This window comes from Triturus cristatus, chromosome 4_1 (assembly GCF_964204655.1).
Source record: "Triturus cristatus chromosome 4_1, aTriCri1.1, whole genome shotgun sequence".
NCBI classification, from domain to species: Eukaryota; Metazoa; Chordata; class Amphibia; order Caudata; family Salamandridae; genus Triturus; species Triturus cristatus.
In genome coordinates this window covers 327,019,235-327,038,141 of record NC_140585.1, presented here as the reverse complement: position 1 = coordinate 327,038,141, position 18,907 = coordinate 327,019,235, and the positions used below count along the sequence as shown (strand labels likewise).

General features: G+C 46.1%; 1 protein-coding gene across 2 annotated transcripts in view; it reads right to left on the bottom strand.

The window, feature by feature from the left end:
• LOC146854882 (sodium- and chloride-dependent GABA transporter 1-like) overlaps positions 1 to 18,907 on the bottom strand; it is a 510,325-nt gene that overhangs the window by 26,310 nt on the left and 465,108 nt on the right. For both annotated transcript variants that reach the window (XM_085652291.1, XM_085652290.1), the window contains 2 exons: positions 10,641 to 10,741; positions 1,821 to 1,988 (listed from right to left, as the gene is read on the bottom strand). In XM_085652291.1, coding sequence (XP_085508417.1) covers positions 1,821 to 1,988; positions 10,641 to 10,741 — 269 coding nt within the window. The remainder of the gene's footprint in view (positions 1 to 1,820; positions 1,989 to 10,640; positions 10,742 to 18,907) is intronic.

Here is an 18,907-nt window from a genome sequence, read left to right as displayed (position 1 = left end):
AAGATGGTGGCGCTGCCGCGGCTCCTGTACTTTTTTCGTACATTGCCCATATGGATACCGGCATCATTTTTTGAGCGGCTTTGTGCGCTATCCACGGGCTTCATATGGGGCTCGGGTAGGCGGCGGGTGGCTTTGACCACATTGCGGCGGCCGAGAGCGGAGGGGGGCCTGGCGGTCCCGGACTTCGAGTGGTATTACCTGGCAGCACAGCTACAATGGCTCACACAGGCGGTGGCAAGGGAGTATAGAGGCCCAGAGGGCCCGCAGGGCAGGTTAATTCCTCGCCATGTGCTCGCTTTCATAGTCCTCCAACAGCGGATGGACCTTGCCCAGCTCACTCTGGAGGAACGCACCCTCAGGCTGTGCTGGAACCGGTGTCAGAGGAGGGCCGCCATAGTCCACCCTTATGCCCCGGAGATCCCCCTGGGTATGTGCACGGCGCTCCCGCATGGGGGCGATTGGTCGGGACTGGCCGCGTGGGAGGATCTTGGCATACAAGTGGTGGGTGACTTATTTAGGAGGGGGTGCTTTTGCCCTTCCAGGACCTGCAGGACTCTTATGGGCTCCCACGGGGAGACTATTTACTTCATGCTGCCCTTGTAGCGGGCCTCCAGAAGCATTGGAGTGTGGGTCTCTCGGAACCGCCGGTCTCCGCGGGCTGCCAATATGTGGTCATGGCCGTGGGGACGTCCAAGGCTATTACCTGCCTCTATCGAAGGCTGTCGATGGAGCGCTTGCTGCCCCTGGACACGTTGAAGGTTAAATGGGAAGCGGACCTTGGGAAGCCCATCCCCGAGTCGACATGGTCAACGCTGGTGCGGCGGGCCTGGAAGGGAACGCGTAATGCCCGGTTTCAGCTAGTTCAGTTTTTTACACTGCATAGGGCTTACCTGACGCCAGTTAAGATATTGCAATATTTTGGGGGCACGCATTCTCAGTGCCCGCGCTGTGGGGGAGATGGGGCTGATTTTCGTCATATGTTTTGGTCATGCGCGGAGTTGGGTAGTTACTGGGAGGACGTCATAGACTGCTTGAATCAAGTGACAGAGCGCACCATTGCTTCGGAGATGGGGGCCTGCCTGTTGCTTTGGTTCCCCCACACCCGCCGTACGAAGGTTACTAGTAAGTTCTATGACTTAGGGTTGATTATGGCCAAGAGGAAGCTAACCATGCATTGGAAGTCAAGGGTGGGACCTAGCTTTCTGAGGTGGAGGACGGCGTTTGCGAAATGGGCAGGCGCGGAGGGCACACTTCGTTTGCAATTAGCGCATAGGAGGAACGACGACAAAGCATTAGCGACGGCCCGTGCATGGGAGTCATTGGTGGTTGAACTTCAGGGGCTGGTGTCTGACGGTGGAGGGGAAGGGAGCATACCTGACCGACAGGAGGAAGCGATAAGCGGGGAGTGGGGGGGGGTTACGATGGTGGGAGGACGCATCCGAAGCGGCTGAAGCTGGGGGAAGCCCAAGTTGCCAGAGATAGGTTTGAATACCCCTGCACGAGTCATAGTAATAGGGGGGGCCGCATCTGGGGGAGGATAGGCAGACCGGGCGCACTGACATGGGTTGTGGGAGGGAGTGGGAGGGGGGAGCCCAAGCGGGAAGGGTAATCTTTCCCATGTATACACAGTTGAAATGTCGTATGTAACGCTCTTCGGTGGGGTGCTGGGGCTCTTGTGGGAATTGTATTGGGATGTTGGAACAAAAATAATGAAAAAATGTTTAAACAAAAAAAAATGAATATTTTCTTAAAGATTCCTAACAAGGATGGAAATTGGCATGATCTCATATTATAAGAGCAATAGAAACAGCTCCTCTCACCTGCCGGATGGTCCCCTTGGAGACGAGGAAGAGATACACCATATATCCTGGAATGAGCACCATGGATGAGAGAGCCATCAGCCAGCCAATGCCCTGTCCCCATGCTGGATAGACATACTTCCCAAGAGTCAGAGGAGTCATTTCTACCACACTGAATATGAACACACCCTGAATGGAGATAAGATGAAGGAAATCAATATTGACAGTTCATAAGGAAGGCTTACCATTTGATAACCTGTTTGTACTTGTGCAAGGAGGAATGAGACAATATCCAAAACCTGGTCAGAAGAAAGTTATAGAAAGATCAAAGAGGTGGTGTCTATTTATTGCTTGATATTATTTGATATGACGTGATCAATGCAACAAAAATAAATAGAGCATCTCAAAATGCGACAAGGAGTTCCTCCAAACTACATATCTGTTCAGCTAGTGGGCTATATAGATAGTTGGACACTTTGAGTTCAAAAGAACGACTGAATGGCAATCCAAAACTCAGGATTTAATTGTCTGACATGAAATCATGGATTTTTGTATAAACAATTCTGGAAAATATTGCTTAAAATGCTATGGTCCTCATTAGGAGTGGTCAGGTAAATAGACCAGTTTTCCCTCCACCCCTGGACTTACCATTACCGGATCTAACAGTAACCTTGGCGGTGGGGAACATTTTGCCCATTACAAGCTGGATCCTAAGGGGCCACGAAGAATTGAGGAATTACTGTTGGGTAAGGTAATTATGGGGCCAATTCCCCTAGCAATTCCTCATTTTCCCCTGTTTCACTCAGACTTCAACAGCCAAAGTCTCCAGCGGAAAGTAAAGAAATCTGCATTCTTGCCACATCTATTATTACTCCAGTGAGGCAAGTAACTGCTGCTACCTTCCCAATAGGAATTAGGAGGCCTATGTTTTGTGACCAGGTCCCATGATTTGGCACCAGCCTTTCCCAGAAGACAGAACAATGTGACTTAAAGATTGCATTTATATAATATTAATGAAAAAGCTCCTGGGCTGCCTAGTATTCATGAAATTTACATATACATAACATTTGCATTCCGTTAAACTTTATAGAAGTAAGCATAAACACCAAAGATAATTTAATAGGTTAGAGAATGGATGGAATTTTTAACATTAGCATAGCTAAAATTGTATTCAACTACACAACGTTTGGGGGACCTTATACTAGCAATTTTGTGGAAGAGATGGATCTAAAGCCAATAAGGGTGAACGCTTTCGTGATGTCAAGTATTAGAGAATTCCAGTCTTGCTTTATGTTTTCCAGACACAAGCTCTGGCTGCACATTGTATTCTTTCTTGTTTCTCTGCTGCTTTCCTCCTGTTTGGTGAGCCTGTATTAGAACATACTGCTGTCATTTGTGTAATAGTGCTGAAAATGTGTGAATACAGACTGCTGCCGTGCTGTAGGTGTTACAGAATATCTATGTAAGCATGAAGCACTTGTAATATGGTTTTGAGGACCAGCCTTAAAGTCACAAGCTGTGGCTACAGGTTACTGTGCATATTATCAGATAGGTTTACCAAACATGGGCAGCATATGCTAGTGGCCACGTTTGTGTTCACAAGATCTCTCTCCTAAACAAGAGTAACTTGTCTTTTTATAGTGCTTCATACCACTCTTCTGACATTTCTTAGCACTGAAAATAATGTGTCACCAATATCCAAATCAATGATACTCAATGGACCAACCTTCGGAAGGATGTAAGGCTGATTAAAGCTTGTGACTTTTTGACCTTTGATTGACACATGCATCATTGTGCCTAAATACAGACTGAATTACATGCAGTCAGGCCACTGCCCATGTTTCTGCAGCATACTTTGGTCATGGTTTTAAGAGTTTGGGGACTTGTTTTGGTTAACCTTCCTGGTGATAATGGAAATGTACAATGAGGGTTTAGCATAGAGTTTAATCAAACATAGGTGGACAGACTGCTTTTGGCTGCGGTCAGCCGCTGAGAATGACATTACACCCTCCCAGGAACTGTGCAACAACCTTGCTGACTTCTTCCACGACAGTCTACGAAAACTTCAAACGCCAATACTCCACCACTGATAGCATCAACCAGCTCATTCCCATAAACACAAATCCCAAACACCAGCTCACCCATTGGTACCGCCTCTCCACACAAGATACTATATCCATCATGAACTCTGTGCACTTAGGAACACCAATGAACCCCTGCCCCCCACCATGTCTCCAACTTGCGGACAATGCAAACACAAGGAAATGATGGACGGAGTGCTGAATATTTTCAAACACTCACCCCCAGTCAAAGATCTGGGTTCAATCAATCAGCGGTTTATAGAGTGCGCTACTCACCCACGAGGGTCTCAAGGCACTTGGGGGGGGGGGGGAAAGCTGCTCTGGATTAGTCGAAAAGCCAGGTTTTGAGGTCTTTCCTGAACGTGTGCAATGTTGGGGAGCGTCTGATGTTGATAGGGAGGGCGTTCCAGGTCTTGGCTGCGATGTAGGAGAATGCCCTCCCGCCCGTCCTGCTTCTGTGGATGTGGGGGACCTCAGCCAGGGCGAGGTCGGCGGAACGGAGGATCCTCTTGGGTGCGTGGAAACATACTCGGTCATTGAGGTATTTGGGTCCGATGTTGTTGAGGGATTTGTAGGAATGGGTGAGGAGTTTGTAGGTGACCCTCTTCTCGATGGGGAGCCAGTGGAGGTCTCACAGGTGTTGGGTCATATGTTCGTGGCGCGGTGTCCCTAGGACGAGTCTGACGACAGTGTTCTGGATGGTCTGGAGCTTACGTATAAGAGTTTTTTAGATTCCGGCATAGAGGGCGTTGCCGTAGTCGAGTCTGCTGGTGATGAGTACATGGTGACAGTCTTTCTGTAGTCGGGGGGATCCATTTGAAAGTCTTACGGAGGATGCGGAGGCAGTTGAAGCTGGCAAAGGAGACAGCGTTGATTTGGCGGTTCATGGAGAGGGAGGAGTCGAGGATTATGTCGAGGTTCTGAGTGTGGTCAGTAGGGGTGGGTGGGCTCCCGAGGGCGGAGGGCCACCAAGTGTTGTACCAGGCAGAGGTGCAGGGTCCGAGGATGAGGACCTCGGTCTTCTCGGAGTTGAGCTTTAGGCAGATGTCCTTCATCCAGGCTGCCACATTTCTTATACCTTCCTGGAAGCTGAGTCTGGTGATTTCTGGGTTGTGGGTGAGGGAGAGGATGAGTTGGGTGTCGTCAGCGTAGGATACGATGTAAAGCCCATGCTGTCTGACGATGGCGGCGATGGGGGCCATGTAGATGTTGAAGAGCGTCGGGCTTAGTGAAGATCCTTGGGGTACTCCGCAGACGATGTCAGTGGGGTCAGAGAGGAAGGGGGAGTCTGACCCTCTGGGTTCTGCCAGAGAGGAAGGATCGTATCCAGTCGAGGGCGGACCCCTATATTCCCGCGTTGTGGAGCCTGGCGGCTAGTGTGCGATGTGAGACGGTGTCAAAGGTGGCAGAGAGGTCTAAGAGGAGGAGGGCTGCAGTGTGTCGCTGGCCGAGCAGCATGCGGATGTCGTCGATGGCAGCGAGGAGGGCGGTCTCGGTGCTGTGGTTGCTGCGGAAGCCGGACTGGGAGGTGTCCAGAATGCATTTTTCTTCGATGAAGGTGGTAAGCTGGGCATTCACAAGTCATTTGGTGACTTTTACTGCGAAAAGGAGGAGAGAGATAGGCCGGTAGTTCTTCAGGTCGGTAGGGTCGGCCGTTAGTTTCTTGAGGAGGGGTTTCACCTCTGCGCGTTTCCAGTCGTCGGGGCAGGTGCCGGCTGTGAAGGAGGATTTGATAGTATGGCCTAGTTTGGGAGCGATGACAGTGGCAGCCCTGTGGAAGATGTGCGGGGGGCAAGGGTTACGTTGGGGCTCCTGAGTGTGTCTTCTTCATGGTTGAGGTGATGAGCTCGACGGACGCGGTGTCCCAGGAGGTGATGCTTGGTTTCTCACCGGTGGTGGGCAGTGTGGTGCTGTCTTCTGCCGGCTCGCTGAAATTGTCATAGAGGGCCTTGATCTTCAGGTGGAAGTAGGAGCTGAGTTTGTCGCAGAGTTCCTGGGAGGGTGCGATGCCAGTGGCTGCGCAGGAGGGGTTAGAGAACTGCTGAATGACGTTAAATAGCTCATTCGTGTTGGATTCGTTAGTCTTGACCATATCACTGATGAAAGTTCTTTTGGTGTACCTTATACGCTGGTGGTAGTCCTTCATGGCGATCTTGTGGTTGTTATGTGCTTCCGTGGTCTTCTGGTTCCGCCAGGTCTTTTCAAGACACCTGCAGGCGCGTCTGGCTTCTTGGAGTTCGGTGGTGAACCAGGCGGCCTTGGGCGGACGTTGTTTGGCAGTCTGTCGGAGAGGTGCCAGCTTGTCGGCACAGCAGGCGACCCAGTGGTGGAATTCCCTGGCTGCGGAGTTGATGTCGGTGGTGACCTTGGGGGGGATTTGGAGGAGGGTGGTGTTCAGGTGTTCCTCGGTGACCTTACTCCAGTTCTCTCGAGGTGGGCGCCGGGTGGGTTTGGGCACGGTGGTGGTGGTGGTGTTGAAGGTGAAGTTGACGCAATGATGGTCAGTCCAGGAGGGCTGGGTGGTGTGGCTGAAATGGATGTTTGATGCTTCCGCGATGATGGGGTCGAGGGTGTGCCCTGCTCTGTGGGTGGGAGTGCTGACGAGCTGTTTCAGTCCCAGGTTGGTGAGGTTCTCGAGGAGAACGGTGGAGTCGGGGTCCTGGCTGTTCTCGAGGTGGAAGTTCAGGTCTCCGAGCAGGACGTAGTCAGTGGAGGTGCAGCAAGCTCGGTGATGGCGGTTGCGGGCTGGGCGCGGGGTCCTGGTGGTCTGTAGATGAGTGTACCGCATAGCGTGGTCCTGGGCTCGTCTGGATCTGGAAGTGGAGGTGTTCCGTGGTGGAGTGTGGGTTGCTCGAGCTGGAGGTGGAGAGTCGGAGGGGGGTCTTGTGAGCGATGGTGTGTACCCCACCCGGGCGGTGTGGGCGGTCCTTTCTCTGCATCTTGTAACCATCAGGGATAGCTGTGGTGATGTCGGGGCCGGAGGTGGCGTTGGTCCAGGTTTCCGTGAAGAATGCGATGTCGGGCACGAGGGTGTCGATCAGGTCCCAGATTTCTACGCCGTGTCGGAGGAGGGAGTGCACGTTGAGAAGGATGCAGTTCAGGGTTTCAGTGGGTAGTCCCATAGGTGGTCCTTCGGTGGCTGTTGGCGTTGTGTCAACAGTGAAAGATCTACGGCAGTGTCCGCATGAAAACTGTCTCTGGGTTGAATCCATCATCATTCTTTCGCTCACTTTGCCACCCCAGTTCAGACACAGCTATATGCAAATCAGTCTTGACCCTGTGCCTCATGGGAACAGTCCAACCTGAACTGCCGAGCCATGTCTTCCCTGGACCGGAAACAAACATCCTGGGACCGGTTTGGGGCTAACAGCCCTCTTCAGCCAAGTGAGCAATGGACCCATGTCTGGGCATACCCTGCCAACTTAGGGCAAACAAAGCAAACACAAGGAGCAATACAATAGGTGACAAACTCAGGAAACACTTTCATCATCTCAACCTCTGTCCCTGAGGACTGGAAATATGCAGAAGTGAAGCCCCTCCTGAACAAACCATTCACCGACCTAGCCAAATCCAAGAATGATTGGACCATCTCTCTGTTCCTCTAGCCAGCAAAGGTCTATGGAAAAACAATCAACCAGCAACTTACTCCACACCTAGAACATCACAACTTCCTGGACCCCTCCCAATCTGGATTTTGAGCTAACCACAGCACCGAGACAGCCCTGATCGCAGTCATCAGTGACATCAGGGCCCTACTGGACCACTACGAAACAGAGGCCCTCATCCTCCTGCACCTGTCAGCTGCATTTGACACAGTTTCCCATCACATCCTGATCAACAGACTCTCCCACATCACTATCCAAGAAGACACCCTCAAATGGATCGCCTCATACCTCACCAGTAGAAACCAGAGGATCTGTCTCCCACCATTCACCTCGGAGCCAAAGAAAATCATCTGAGGAGTCCCCATAGGATCATCCGTCAGCCCCACCCTCTTCAATACCTAAATGACCCTTCTGGCTGACACCATCAGATCACACGGACTCAGGATCATCTCAGAATCATCTCTTATGCCAACAACACCCAGCTCATCCTCTCACTGTCCAAAGACGTTGCCGACTGGATGAAATATAACTTTCTCAAACACAACACAGAAAAGATGAATGTCCTCATCTTTGGAAACCTCACCTCACCATGGAACCACACATGGTGGCCCATGGAACTCACACCGACCCCGGCCCAACAGTCCAGTGCCGCAACCTCAGTCAGCATCATAGTTGTCATTAAGCTTTCAATGAAGAAAACAAGTCAACACAGTCTCATTCACCTGCTTTCACATCATCTGCATGCTCTGCAAGATCTTCAGATGGCTCCCAGTCAACATCAGAAGGACTGCCATGCAGGCCCTCTTCGCCAGTAGACTGGACTATGGAAATACACTCTATGTAGGAATTTCTGTATGCCTTCTGAAGAGACTCCAGACCTTATAAAACCCAGCAGCAAGACTCATCCACGACCTCCCCAGAAGGACCCACATCATGTACCACCTCAAGAAATGACACTGACTCCCTATCCAGAAGAGATGGCAGTTCAAGATGCTGACCCAAGCCTACAAGGGCTTGCACAATGAAGGACCAGCATACATCAACAAACGCCTGACCTTCCACCAACCGACCAGACACCTTCCATCTGTTTCCCTTGCCCTCTCAGACACCACACGGATCCGCCAAACCAACAGTGGAGGACGCTCCTTCTCGCACCTGGCTGCCAAGGCATGGAACAGCCTTCCCCAGCACCTCAGGACTGCACCTTTAATCCAGCATTTCAGGAAGGAACTCAAAACTCAGGTGTTCGACTGAACATTCCACAATGTAGCAGCCACCTTCTCCAGTGCCTCGAGACCCTCATTGGTGAGATGCTGCGCTTTATAAATGTCTGACCGATTGATTTATCTAATATCTAGTGGGCATACCTGGGAACACATATTGTGGCTCATTCTAGTGCTACCATTAAAACTAGGCCTCCAATGTGTTTCCATGAAATGCAAACAAGGTTTGTCCAAACCATACTTACTGTTATCCCGGGACCAGAGCCACTGATGCATATTGATCCTATATAAGCTTCTTTCAACACTACAAATGCTGTTGAACACATTTTTCACTTGAGCTTACAGCAGGAAAAGTGTGTTAACAGGGTTTGTGTCATACTTACAAACCAGACCCATCACATCAAAGAGGGTTAATTCCTTCCAAAACTGACTTTATGGCTTTGTCTGGTCACAGTCACAGCTATTTGATGTTTTCAAGGCACACCTTGCTGTTATAATATGCTCCTAAAGAGAGGATGACAATGAATCTGCCAACCTCCCCAACCTGACTATTCTCTCTTCCATTAGAATAATCTAGTCCTCTTGACGACACTTCTCATTAGTTGATTCTCAACGTCCAAACTGTTCAGATGGCTTGTAACAGCATGGCTTCTTCTTTTTCAGCTTCTAAGATACTGCTTTTCAAGGGTGTGTGATCTTTTGGAGCATTTGCAATGGAAGGTGACTTCTGCAAGCCCCCCACCTGAGTGACTATTTGGTTCTACATTACAAGGTTCCTCAGAGCACTATTCTGCTGCCTGATAATTTTCATACATGCCTACAGCCCACAGTGCTGTGATGCCACCAAAGAGTTTCCCACCTTTACAAAGACACTTAATAAATAAGGAATTTAAAAAAAAAACAACCTCAAGATTTCTAGTACAAGTGTAGTAGGCACAACATGACCAAAAGTGGTGCAATTTGCTTTTTACATGAACCTGTAGGTACAGTACAGACAAATGCAGGATAAGTATCACACACACACAAACAAATATACATATGTACTGAAAGACTGCAGAGAAGACCACATTATGACTTCAGAAGTGGGGTTACTTGGTGACAGTGGGGAACCTTCTATTCCAATGTGAGCAAATACTTTTGCAATCACTTCTGTAGCCCTGAGATCAGCTTAGGCTTCCACATCTTTCAATGCCCAATGCAAAGCATACAGTGGTAAGCCAGGCATCCTGAGCTGCATATGCTTCTTTTCATGTGGAGGGGAGCAGTTCTGCTGCTAGATACCTATTATCGGGAGCAGTGTGGAGGCCAACAGCTTTGGACACATAACAACAGCTGCACATAAGAGCCACAATACTCCATGGAAGGTAGGTGTGGTGAGTGTGGTTTAAGTAAAAAATATATTAGAATTCCTCTCACCTCTCCCACAATTGGAGCAAATGATTTGTAGGCTTATGCCTTTTAATACTCTACTCTTCTATGACTTTCATTGTATGATTGTTAGTTGGTCTGCTTTATCAAGCTATTTCCCCTTATCTAATAGCATGCTTGTCCTTTCTTATCCTTCAATGTTCTCCGGCTTTCTGCTTGGTGATTTCAGTCTCACTTCCATGCTACACATTGCTTTTTCAAAAGCAATCTTACCCTGTTTTTCAAAGCAACTCTCCTCCTACCCACACCGCAGGTTCTTATTTAGTCTTAGGGTCCGATATACAGTCTGGTTACAAAAACATATAATCCAATTTGTGGAGGAAGTGATAAATTCTTCATAGGAGGATTCTCAGTGGGTGAAGAATACATCATAATAATGACATTTTCCACAAGGATAAAGTGCCACTAGATCAAAATCAATGTCAGAATGCACAAGCTAAACAACTGCATAACACCAATATTTCTATTGTTAGAATGGAACATTATTGCACAGTAATGTCCTACCAGACAGACAAATGGAGTGAAGTAGGACCAGCAAAGCTTCCACCAGATGCATGGCTTGTATCCAATCATCTCTTCAATGTTGTCATAAAATCTGTCCACACCTGGGGAAAAACAATTGACAAGAGAGTAAAACAAAGGGCAAGCCTTCTCACTCAGTAATGCATGGTCAAGATATATTAGAGGCAGCCAAACATGAGTCTGCCACGCAGCTCTCTTCTCCATGAGCAGTAGCCATGTTTGTATTTTTTCAGACATGGGCAATACAAATATCGTCACAGAGATACCTGAATAAATCCCCAGTAACTTCTCTCGCATGTAAAGGGTATAGTGGGCTATTGGGATATTGTAGGGGTGTATGAAATTTGTGTAATTTGCTGTTGCATAATTATGCAATATTTGGGGCAAATTATGTGAAATTACGCATAATTAGGAAAAATGCATATCTGTCATTTAGAGACATATATTATCAATGGAACAGAAGGGCATACATTTGGAAATTTTGTGTAACAAGCTTAACCCAAATATCCAAATATTGTGCAAATTAGTCTGGATTAATTGAATTTTTTTCATTTATGAAAATTCCCTGAACTCAGGAGTGGTGGACAGGTTGACCTACAGGCACACCTATCAAAATTAGTCGATATACAGAGAGGGTGTTTAGGTTCTGCATCCCACAGCAGCCATGACAAACTAAGATCACTGATTTTGTAGGATGTGAGTTCCTAAAATTTGGGCTACTCTTTGGGGTTTTCACATCCACACATTTTAAATCAAAGCAATCAACATTGTAGACTAGGCTACGTACAAAAAGAGTAGGGTTAGATATATTAACTTCCTGAAGAAACACCACTTCTTGGCCCAGCTGGACAGCAAGGCATCAAACATGTAGACCAGACACAAGGACTAAAGAATAACTGATCTTCAACTGGTCCATATCAGTTTTCAATCTTGATAGATTGCCAATGTAATTGATTACCAATGCAGAATAAAAGAAGCACGTAATGGAAATCTATAAAGACAATTCAACATGCTTCACTGTACTAACTACCCACTATCACCACTGATTCACTATAACCAACCAAGAGCAGGAAAATTATCTCTACCACAGAGTATTCAGCTGAAGGGCTCGCTGAGCATTACATCGCCTGCCCATTGTGGAGCAGGACCCAATGATGAAGCATGCCATCTCTGGTCGGAGAAGGTCCTTGCATCCGTGCACCCTAAAAAGGATATCTCTGATGATCAATGTAAAATGAAAATGTCCTCTTGTTCTCTACCCTCGATGTAGCTTAGTGAATCTTAAGGAACATCACATTTTTATGTAAATGGTATAGTTATGGGAAGACATGAGACGGACTGACAACACTCTCCCATTCCCCCGTTTGCTTTTGGATTTAATTGAAATTGTGCCCCAGCCTAATATCTAGTAGGGTCCTCTTTCATTTACCAATCTACTATTTCTACCCGCAAAATCATATTAGACATTGGAAGATAGAAAGCAGCTCGATAATGTATATTTTCGTTAGCGGAATTCCTTTGGTGATTCGAAGAGGGTCTTAAACTTAGATATTGTCAGACCAAAGCATATTTTGTGGTTCTGATGGAAGAAGTCAAATGGCTGTGAACATGCCTGTATATGCTTGTTACGTTATGTGCACTGAGGTCATATAAATGCTGTTCCAGAAAATATGTTTGCCAATGATCTCATCTGGAGGGTCAGGAGCCGTTCTGGTACATCCTGTTTACAAGAGATTGTGATACAGCAGAACAGGGCTTTTGTTACCATGTTCAGGTAACATCAAACAGAATTCGGATGAACAAATATCTGCAATAAATTGTATACAAACTACAGTGCTCCAAAAATGTTTCCTCAAAAATATTGTTTATTTTTCTAGAAAAGATAATATTACCAGCAGACCTGGGAATTAAATCGAATACGCCAAGTTGTGAGCTTTTTTGGTAGCATATTAAAATGATAGACCTAATGCAAACGCAGACTTAAGTAAAATGAGGTTAGTGGATGGTTAGTGTACGAGTACTCGTGCTGATGCATGCGTGCTTGCATGTATGTGCACGTGCGTGTGTGTCTCTCTGTGTGCATGTGTGTCTTGGTGTGTTTCACTGTGTGTGTTTTACTGTGTGTGTGTGGGCATGTATAACCCACGCTGTGGGGACCGACTCAGTCCTCAAAGCATGGACTAACCTTGTCAGAACCTAATAAGCACTATCTTTCTGAGGACCGGTGCATTGTGAGGACCGATCACAGTTGTGTGTTAGGTACTTTCTAGAGAGTGTATCAAAAACTAAAAGCGCTGTTATATTTGCTTCGGTCCGCTTTATAGCCTTCCCTTCTATCAAAGCGGGCGTGGAGTAAGCATAGTAATTACACACTTCATTACAGTCAATGGCCGGTCCTCAAAATAATAGGTATGTTATTTTGTTTGTGTGTGTGTGTATGCCTGTGTGTTGGCATGCATGTGTGAGAAATTCTGTAGGTTTTGAGCCTATGACAGTGATGCGTGCTGCCTGGCATGTGATGAGTAAACCTGGGATGAAGAGGCAATAGAATGGCAAACTATTGTGACATCTCGTACCTGATGGTGCTGCCCAAATATGATTGAGATTACTGCCACATAAGGGCAATCCCTGGTACACGATAGCAATAAAGGAAAGTAATGCCAGACATACAGTGGCAATACCTTCAATACGATGTTTATGCACTGGCATATTAGAAAGTAGCTTTGCATGTGAAGTTGGCAAGGTGATGTTTGTTGTTTGGCAGCAGCATTATTTACTTAAATTGAAAAGAGGGTAAATGGGGCATTTTATGAAAATGTCTTCTTAGCTACGTTCTATAGCCCTATCACATCTGTAAATGTCAGCACAGTGTTGCAGCACTATCTTTGGCAAGGAACCCATGTCAGCACAAGATTGGTCCAATCATAACTCATAGAACATGTCAAAAACTGATACAACATTGGGGAATGGTGGAGACTAAGGGGCTCAGACTAGGGAGAATAAGTGAAGTGGTGTAAAAAATAATAATGATAATAATAACAAAAAAACGCAATAACAAACCATAAATAAATGTACTTTCTTGTGAATTTATTAGGAGCATTGCTAGCATAAAGTATGAAAAGTCTGTGCTGAATAGAACACTTGACAAAGAGCAATTTACTTTAGAAGAAGAAGAGCATTGCTTATAAAAAAGGAAGTTAACTGTGACTACAGTGAATTACTAGCAAAGAGCAAGCGATATGCTAGCGTAGAGAGCATGAGATGCTGATGGGGCCACGTGAAAAAAGAAGGTGACATAAAAAGGAAAAATGTGGCTTTCAACAAATTGGATGGCAGAAGTTGAACAATCTTCAAACAGAGTAGATACCATTGGCAAACCAGATATCCTTATAAGGGCTGAAACCTGAACAAGAGCTGGTGCACTTTCCTGCCTAGTCCACTACCAAACATTCAAACACATTGTGTTCCTTTTGTTTCATTTCATGAATTTAAATGAACACTAGCGTCACAATGGAACATATAGATTCCTGCATGATACCTTTAGAAGGTGAAGAAGAAGAAGAAGGAGAAGTAGAAGAAGAAGAAGAAGGAGAAGAAGAAGAAAACTAACAGGAATGCAGAGATTGATGATGTGCGCATGTTGCAACATATCATCTGCAGGGCCATGTGAATCTTGGCTCAGAGCGTGGTCAAGATACTCTAAGCAAACTGAGAGAAGCATGCCATCTGTGCACCAACACTTTCTGCCACTGCCCCATCTCTTCTGATGCTGGTCTCCCTTCTCAAGACCTCCATGAGTGTCACAAATTATACTACAGGGCAATCAGCTATAATTTCCTGATCTTTTTTCTTACAATCGAACTTAATTTTATTGCTCTTAGATCTTTGATCCCCCTCTTTAGGTTGAGCCTAGACAGTGCTTGCGCTGTCGCTTAGTGACTTGTTGTATATGCTTTGAGGGGTTCAATTCCGCCCATTGCTTCTCATTTGTTAGGTCAGTGTCCTTTCAAAATCCTTGCTTGCTCATAGGCAATCCTTCCTCTTTGTCCCTACTGTTTTTTGTTTCTTTCCACAGAACACAGGCCAAGTACTGTATCCTCCTGCTTTAAGTGTTTATGTGTTCATTTAGGGACTACATTCTTTCTTGAATATCCCGGCCTCAGCGCGGCACATGCTACAAGACTGCCACGCTTTATTTTTTTTGTGTTCCTCGTGCTCAGCATGGTGTATGCCTTATGTATGCTGCGCTTTATTTTCTGCATGTGCCCACTTTTGTAGGCACACAGAGATTACATGATTTGCTCAAAATCACAGCAGGTTGAAGCTAAGCCTCGAACCTGGTTCCCCAGCTCCATAGTCAGCAACTCTGCTGTTACGCCACATCCTCTCTATGTGAACAATTGCTCAATTAAGCAGTGCCAATGGGAGAGTTCATTGGACATTCACAGGCGGGTGCTACAGCGCACATGTACATCAGTTTGGTGTCACATATTGAGGTCAGTGCTACCAGAGGACGAGGTGAGTGTGGAGCGTGATCCGATATGTGTGGGCCCCACTTTACAGGACCTTTCCGGGCTTTGCTTTGCCTCCCACTGACTTGGTAGAGGTATATTCTGTATCCCATTCCTCATTTAATAAAGTCTGCAGACTGCCTGCCTGTGCCCCTTGTTTATTTTGGAGGTCACACAGTCTTTCCCTCTCACTCTTTGCCCCCATCGCTTGCTATACACAGTGGCCATACTCCCTCAGCAATTGATGCCTGTCCAACAGGTCTCCCTGCCCACACCGCTCCCTCTGCAAACATAAGAAAAACAGCAGGGAGGGTAGACGATTCCAGGGCCAGTAAAATGTTTTTGGCCCTCGGCTCGCCTTTTGAATGCTGTATTTCTAAAACATGCAGCGCTCATCTCCATGGGCATGTTTAATATCTGTGGTACAAACAAGTTGCATCTGTTCCTAAAAGAGGTATCCACATCTTGTTTTTTAATGTTGGTCGGGGCAGCTGCAGTAGGGTAGGACAGAGGTGGCAGATAACATTTTCAAGGTTTGCTGGGAGGACGATATTAAATATAGGTATACCTTCGCATCTTAGCCCAAACATTACTTCTGTCCCAATATTTCAGTAAAGCACGACACCAGAGGCCAGGCAGCTACCCCTTTCAAAGCTAGTATGTTATGTGAATCATGCATGATGTATACGTTACCATTATGGGGGCACTGCTACAGCCGTGTTGGTAATAAGGGTGGCGATCCAGTGGGCGACGTGCAGGAGTTGCTGAGAGGGTGCTGCATAGGAAGGACAGTGGAAATGTACAACACTAGCCGGCACTGGCTGCACGCTTCGATGGGGACGTTAGGGGGAATGACTGTGTACCTTCTCTAATCTCTCATGGCTTCCCAGAGGACTCCTATAGGGCCATCTCACTACTACTGTGTTGGTCGTCTTTCTAGTACTGCATGACTCCTCTTATCTCACTCTCTTCGTGGCACTACAGGCATTCTCCTCACATGTAATGGGCACGCTGTCTGCATTTCTTACCTCCTCACACAATTTACCTCTCCTCACTGCACACATATCAACAAACCACCCCTCCTCTAACCACAGTACTTCATACATAGCTGACAATGACTGCCCCAAGCCACAGCATAGCCCGCCTCCTCTACTATTACACCCACATTGAGATCTCCACCCTCCACACATGCATCACCAGATGTTGCCCACAAACCTCCCTGAACATAAGTGGCACTGGCAGCTCTTCTCTCACACACATTATGCATGCCCTTCTTCTGCCCACTGCACATATTTCAACAACGCATCTCCCTCAAGCCACAACCTCTGTTTGCACATAACCAGCCCACCCACTTTCATTCCACGCCCCTCTCTTTTCCAACCCTTTAACACCTCAACCTTCCCTGCTACAACGCAACACCCGCCGTGGTACTCTACCACCTCCTCACGTGCACTCTCTGGCCTTACACGGTACAAAGATGCTGCCAGTCTGCTAATTAGAAACAAACATGCTTGCCAAATCTCTATCTTCATTTCTATCTATTCTGTGCAGCTCTCATCCCTACCTATTCACCATGCCACATAATTCCACGACACAAATGTACTACACACCACACAATTCCAAAACTAACAATTCCAATTCAACCCACATAATTCCACTTTAAGCCACATACATCCACTCCACTCCAAACCAAAGACATTGTCATCACAATGCCTTTAGGTCTAACTCTCGCAAATGCGAGACCGATTGCATTGTATATGCTTATTTGTATTTCTAACAAGCCCATCTTTCGTCTGTTCTGCTCTCATCTCTTCTTCGGCCCTGCCATATGTTTTCTACTTCCCTAGTGAACTTCTTCTCTCCATAGGCACTTATTACAAGCTGCCTGGATAGATATTTATTGGACCCGATAAAATCAGAGTCTACAAGGTAACAATTGATCGTGTCAACGAATAACTTCCAATTATGAGTTTGTACCAAATAGTGAGGACATACATTCATATGTTAGTACTTAACACACGAAAATGCTCATAACCAGGTAATTATTGGGAATTTTTCACCTGATGAATTTTTGTAGGCTAGGTTGGAACAGTCAAAATGTATTGGAGAAACTGCAGGAGTTCTCCTAATTGCGGTATTTGTGTCAGCAGGAGTTACCGCACATATCACAATGAACAAGGCCACTCGCAATGAGTGACCTAGTTGATGACTTAGAAATAAAGGAAAATGTTTTCTATGGTGGGTAATCAGTTTCCAACAAACAGGCAAGCCTGTTTTTAATTGTATCAATCAGAGACGTTTTAAGGCATGGGCAAAGTGGTCAATTGCCCAGGGCCCAGACCTTGCAAGGGGCACCTGGGAATGTGAAATTTCTCTCTATCTCCCATCTGTCTACGTCTCCATCTCAACCTTTAAGGCATTATTCAATATTGTTTGGCATCATGGGGCTTGAATTAGCAGAAAATCAGCATTAACATACAAAGCTGTTCTGAACGGGACACCTAAAGTATGTTTTGCTTGAGCCCCCAAATCCCTTAAGATTACACTGTTGTCAGTAAAAAAGTTTAGTACAGCGATTTCGCGATATGAGAATTTTAATTTTAGCTGCCTAAATCTTTTTAAAATCCCACCCAATCACATTTTGAGGATTCCTGTCTGCTATTGCCATTGATAAATCATGTTAATATCCATTAATCTATTTGGATAGGTATCTGTAAACAAGGTCTGCCTTTGTGGAATTTCTTTCATGAAGCTTTTTACTGATGTTGGTGGACGTTGCACAGGAGGAAATGATCTATGGACCTATTGACTCATAAACATATGCAAACAACAGGAGTCATAGCAAGGGAACACAACAACTGCCCCTATTTTACAAATTTATGCTGCTAAAGCTGTTAGTGCTTGTCTATATGGTTCAGTGTTGTGGGGGTTTTCCAAACTCTCACCGCTGACTAGTTCAGAAAATAGTTTTTGGAGGAATCTGGTACACTTACCAGAAAGCACTCCCCGTTAAGCCTTTAATAATGGATATGGGTCAAACGTACACTGGCAGATAGAGCTAAATTGCAACCCTTGTTGTTTTGGGGTGGTTGTGGCTTCAACCTGAACCGGCCCAATATGGTGATGCACTAAGGGATGTGATGACTGCTGATGGATTCCATAAAATACCTTGGCTAAGACAGGTCCAAAAACTGCTATCTTGGATATTGTTGAAGGAACATTACTGGCATTGGTTAGATGAAAACGCAGTTAGAGCAAGCATGGGTCATCCTTTGATTGAAAGCTTTTATGATTTTAAATCTACATTTTTGGTACCATATTGGGATACTATGAGAGGCTGGCTTACTATATGGTGACTACTGATGTAAGTGTAGCACCTTGCACTAATCCAGACAACGCTTATGGTGATTTTAGTAGTCTTGGACAACCTTAGAAAGCTCTCTAAGGGGAGAGCAGGCTTAGTCCAGAAGGAGTGTAAAGCAGATTGTTTCACTAGTACGTATCTTATGGCATAGGTTAAGTGTAGTTATAAAAATATGTATTTTATTACAAACACTCACTAACACAAGTGTACTATCTCCTACAGAGAGATAGAAACACAATACACACAATACTTAGGAAATAGAGCACATAAGTAGCACAAATAACCAGTGGTCTCCAGGGGGAGACCAAACCATATACTAAAATAGTGGTATGCGAACCACAACTTAATTCCAGGATGGACCCAGAGGACGGAGA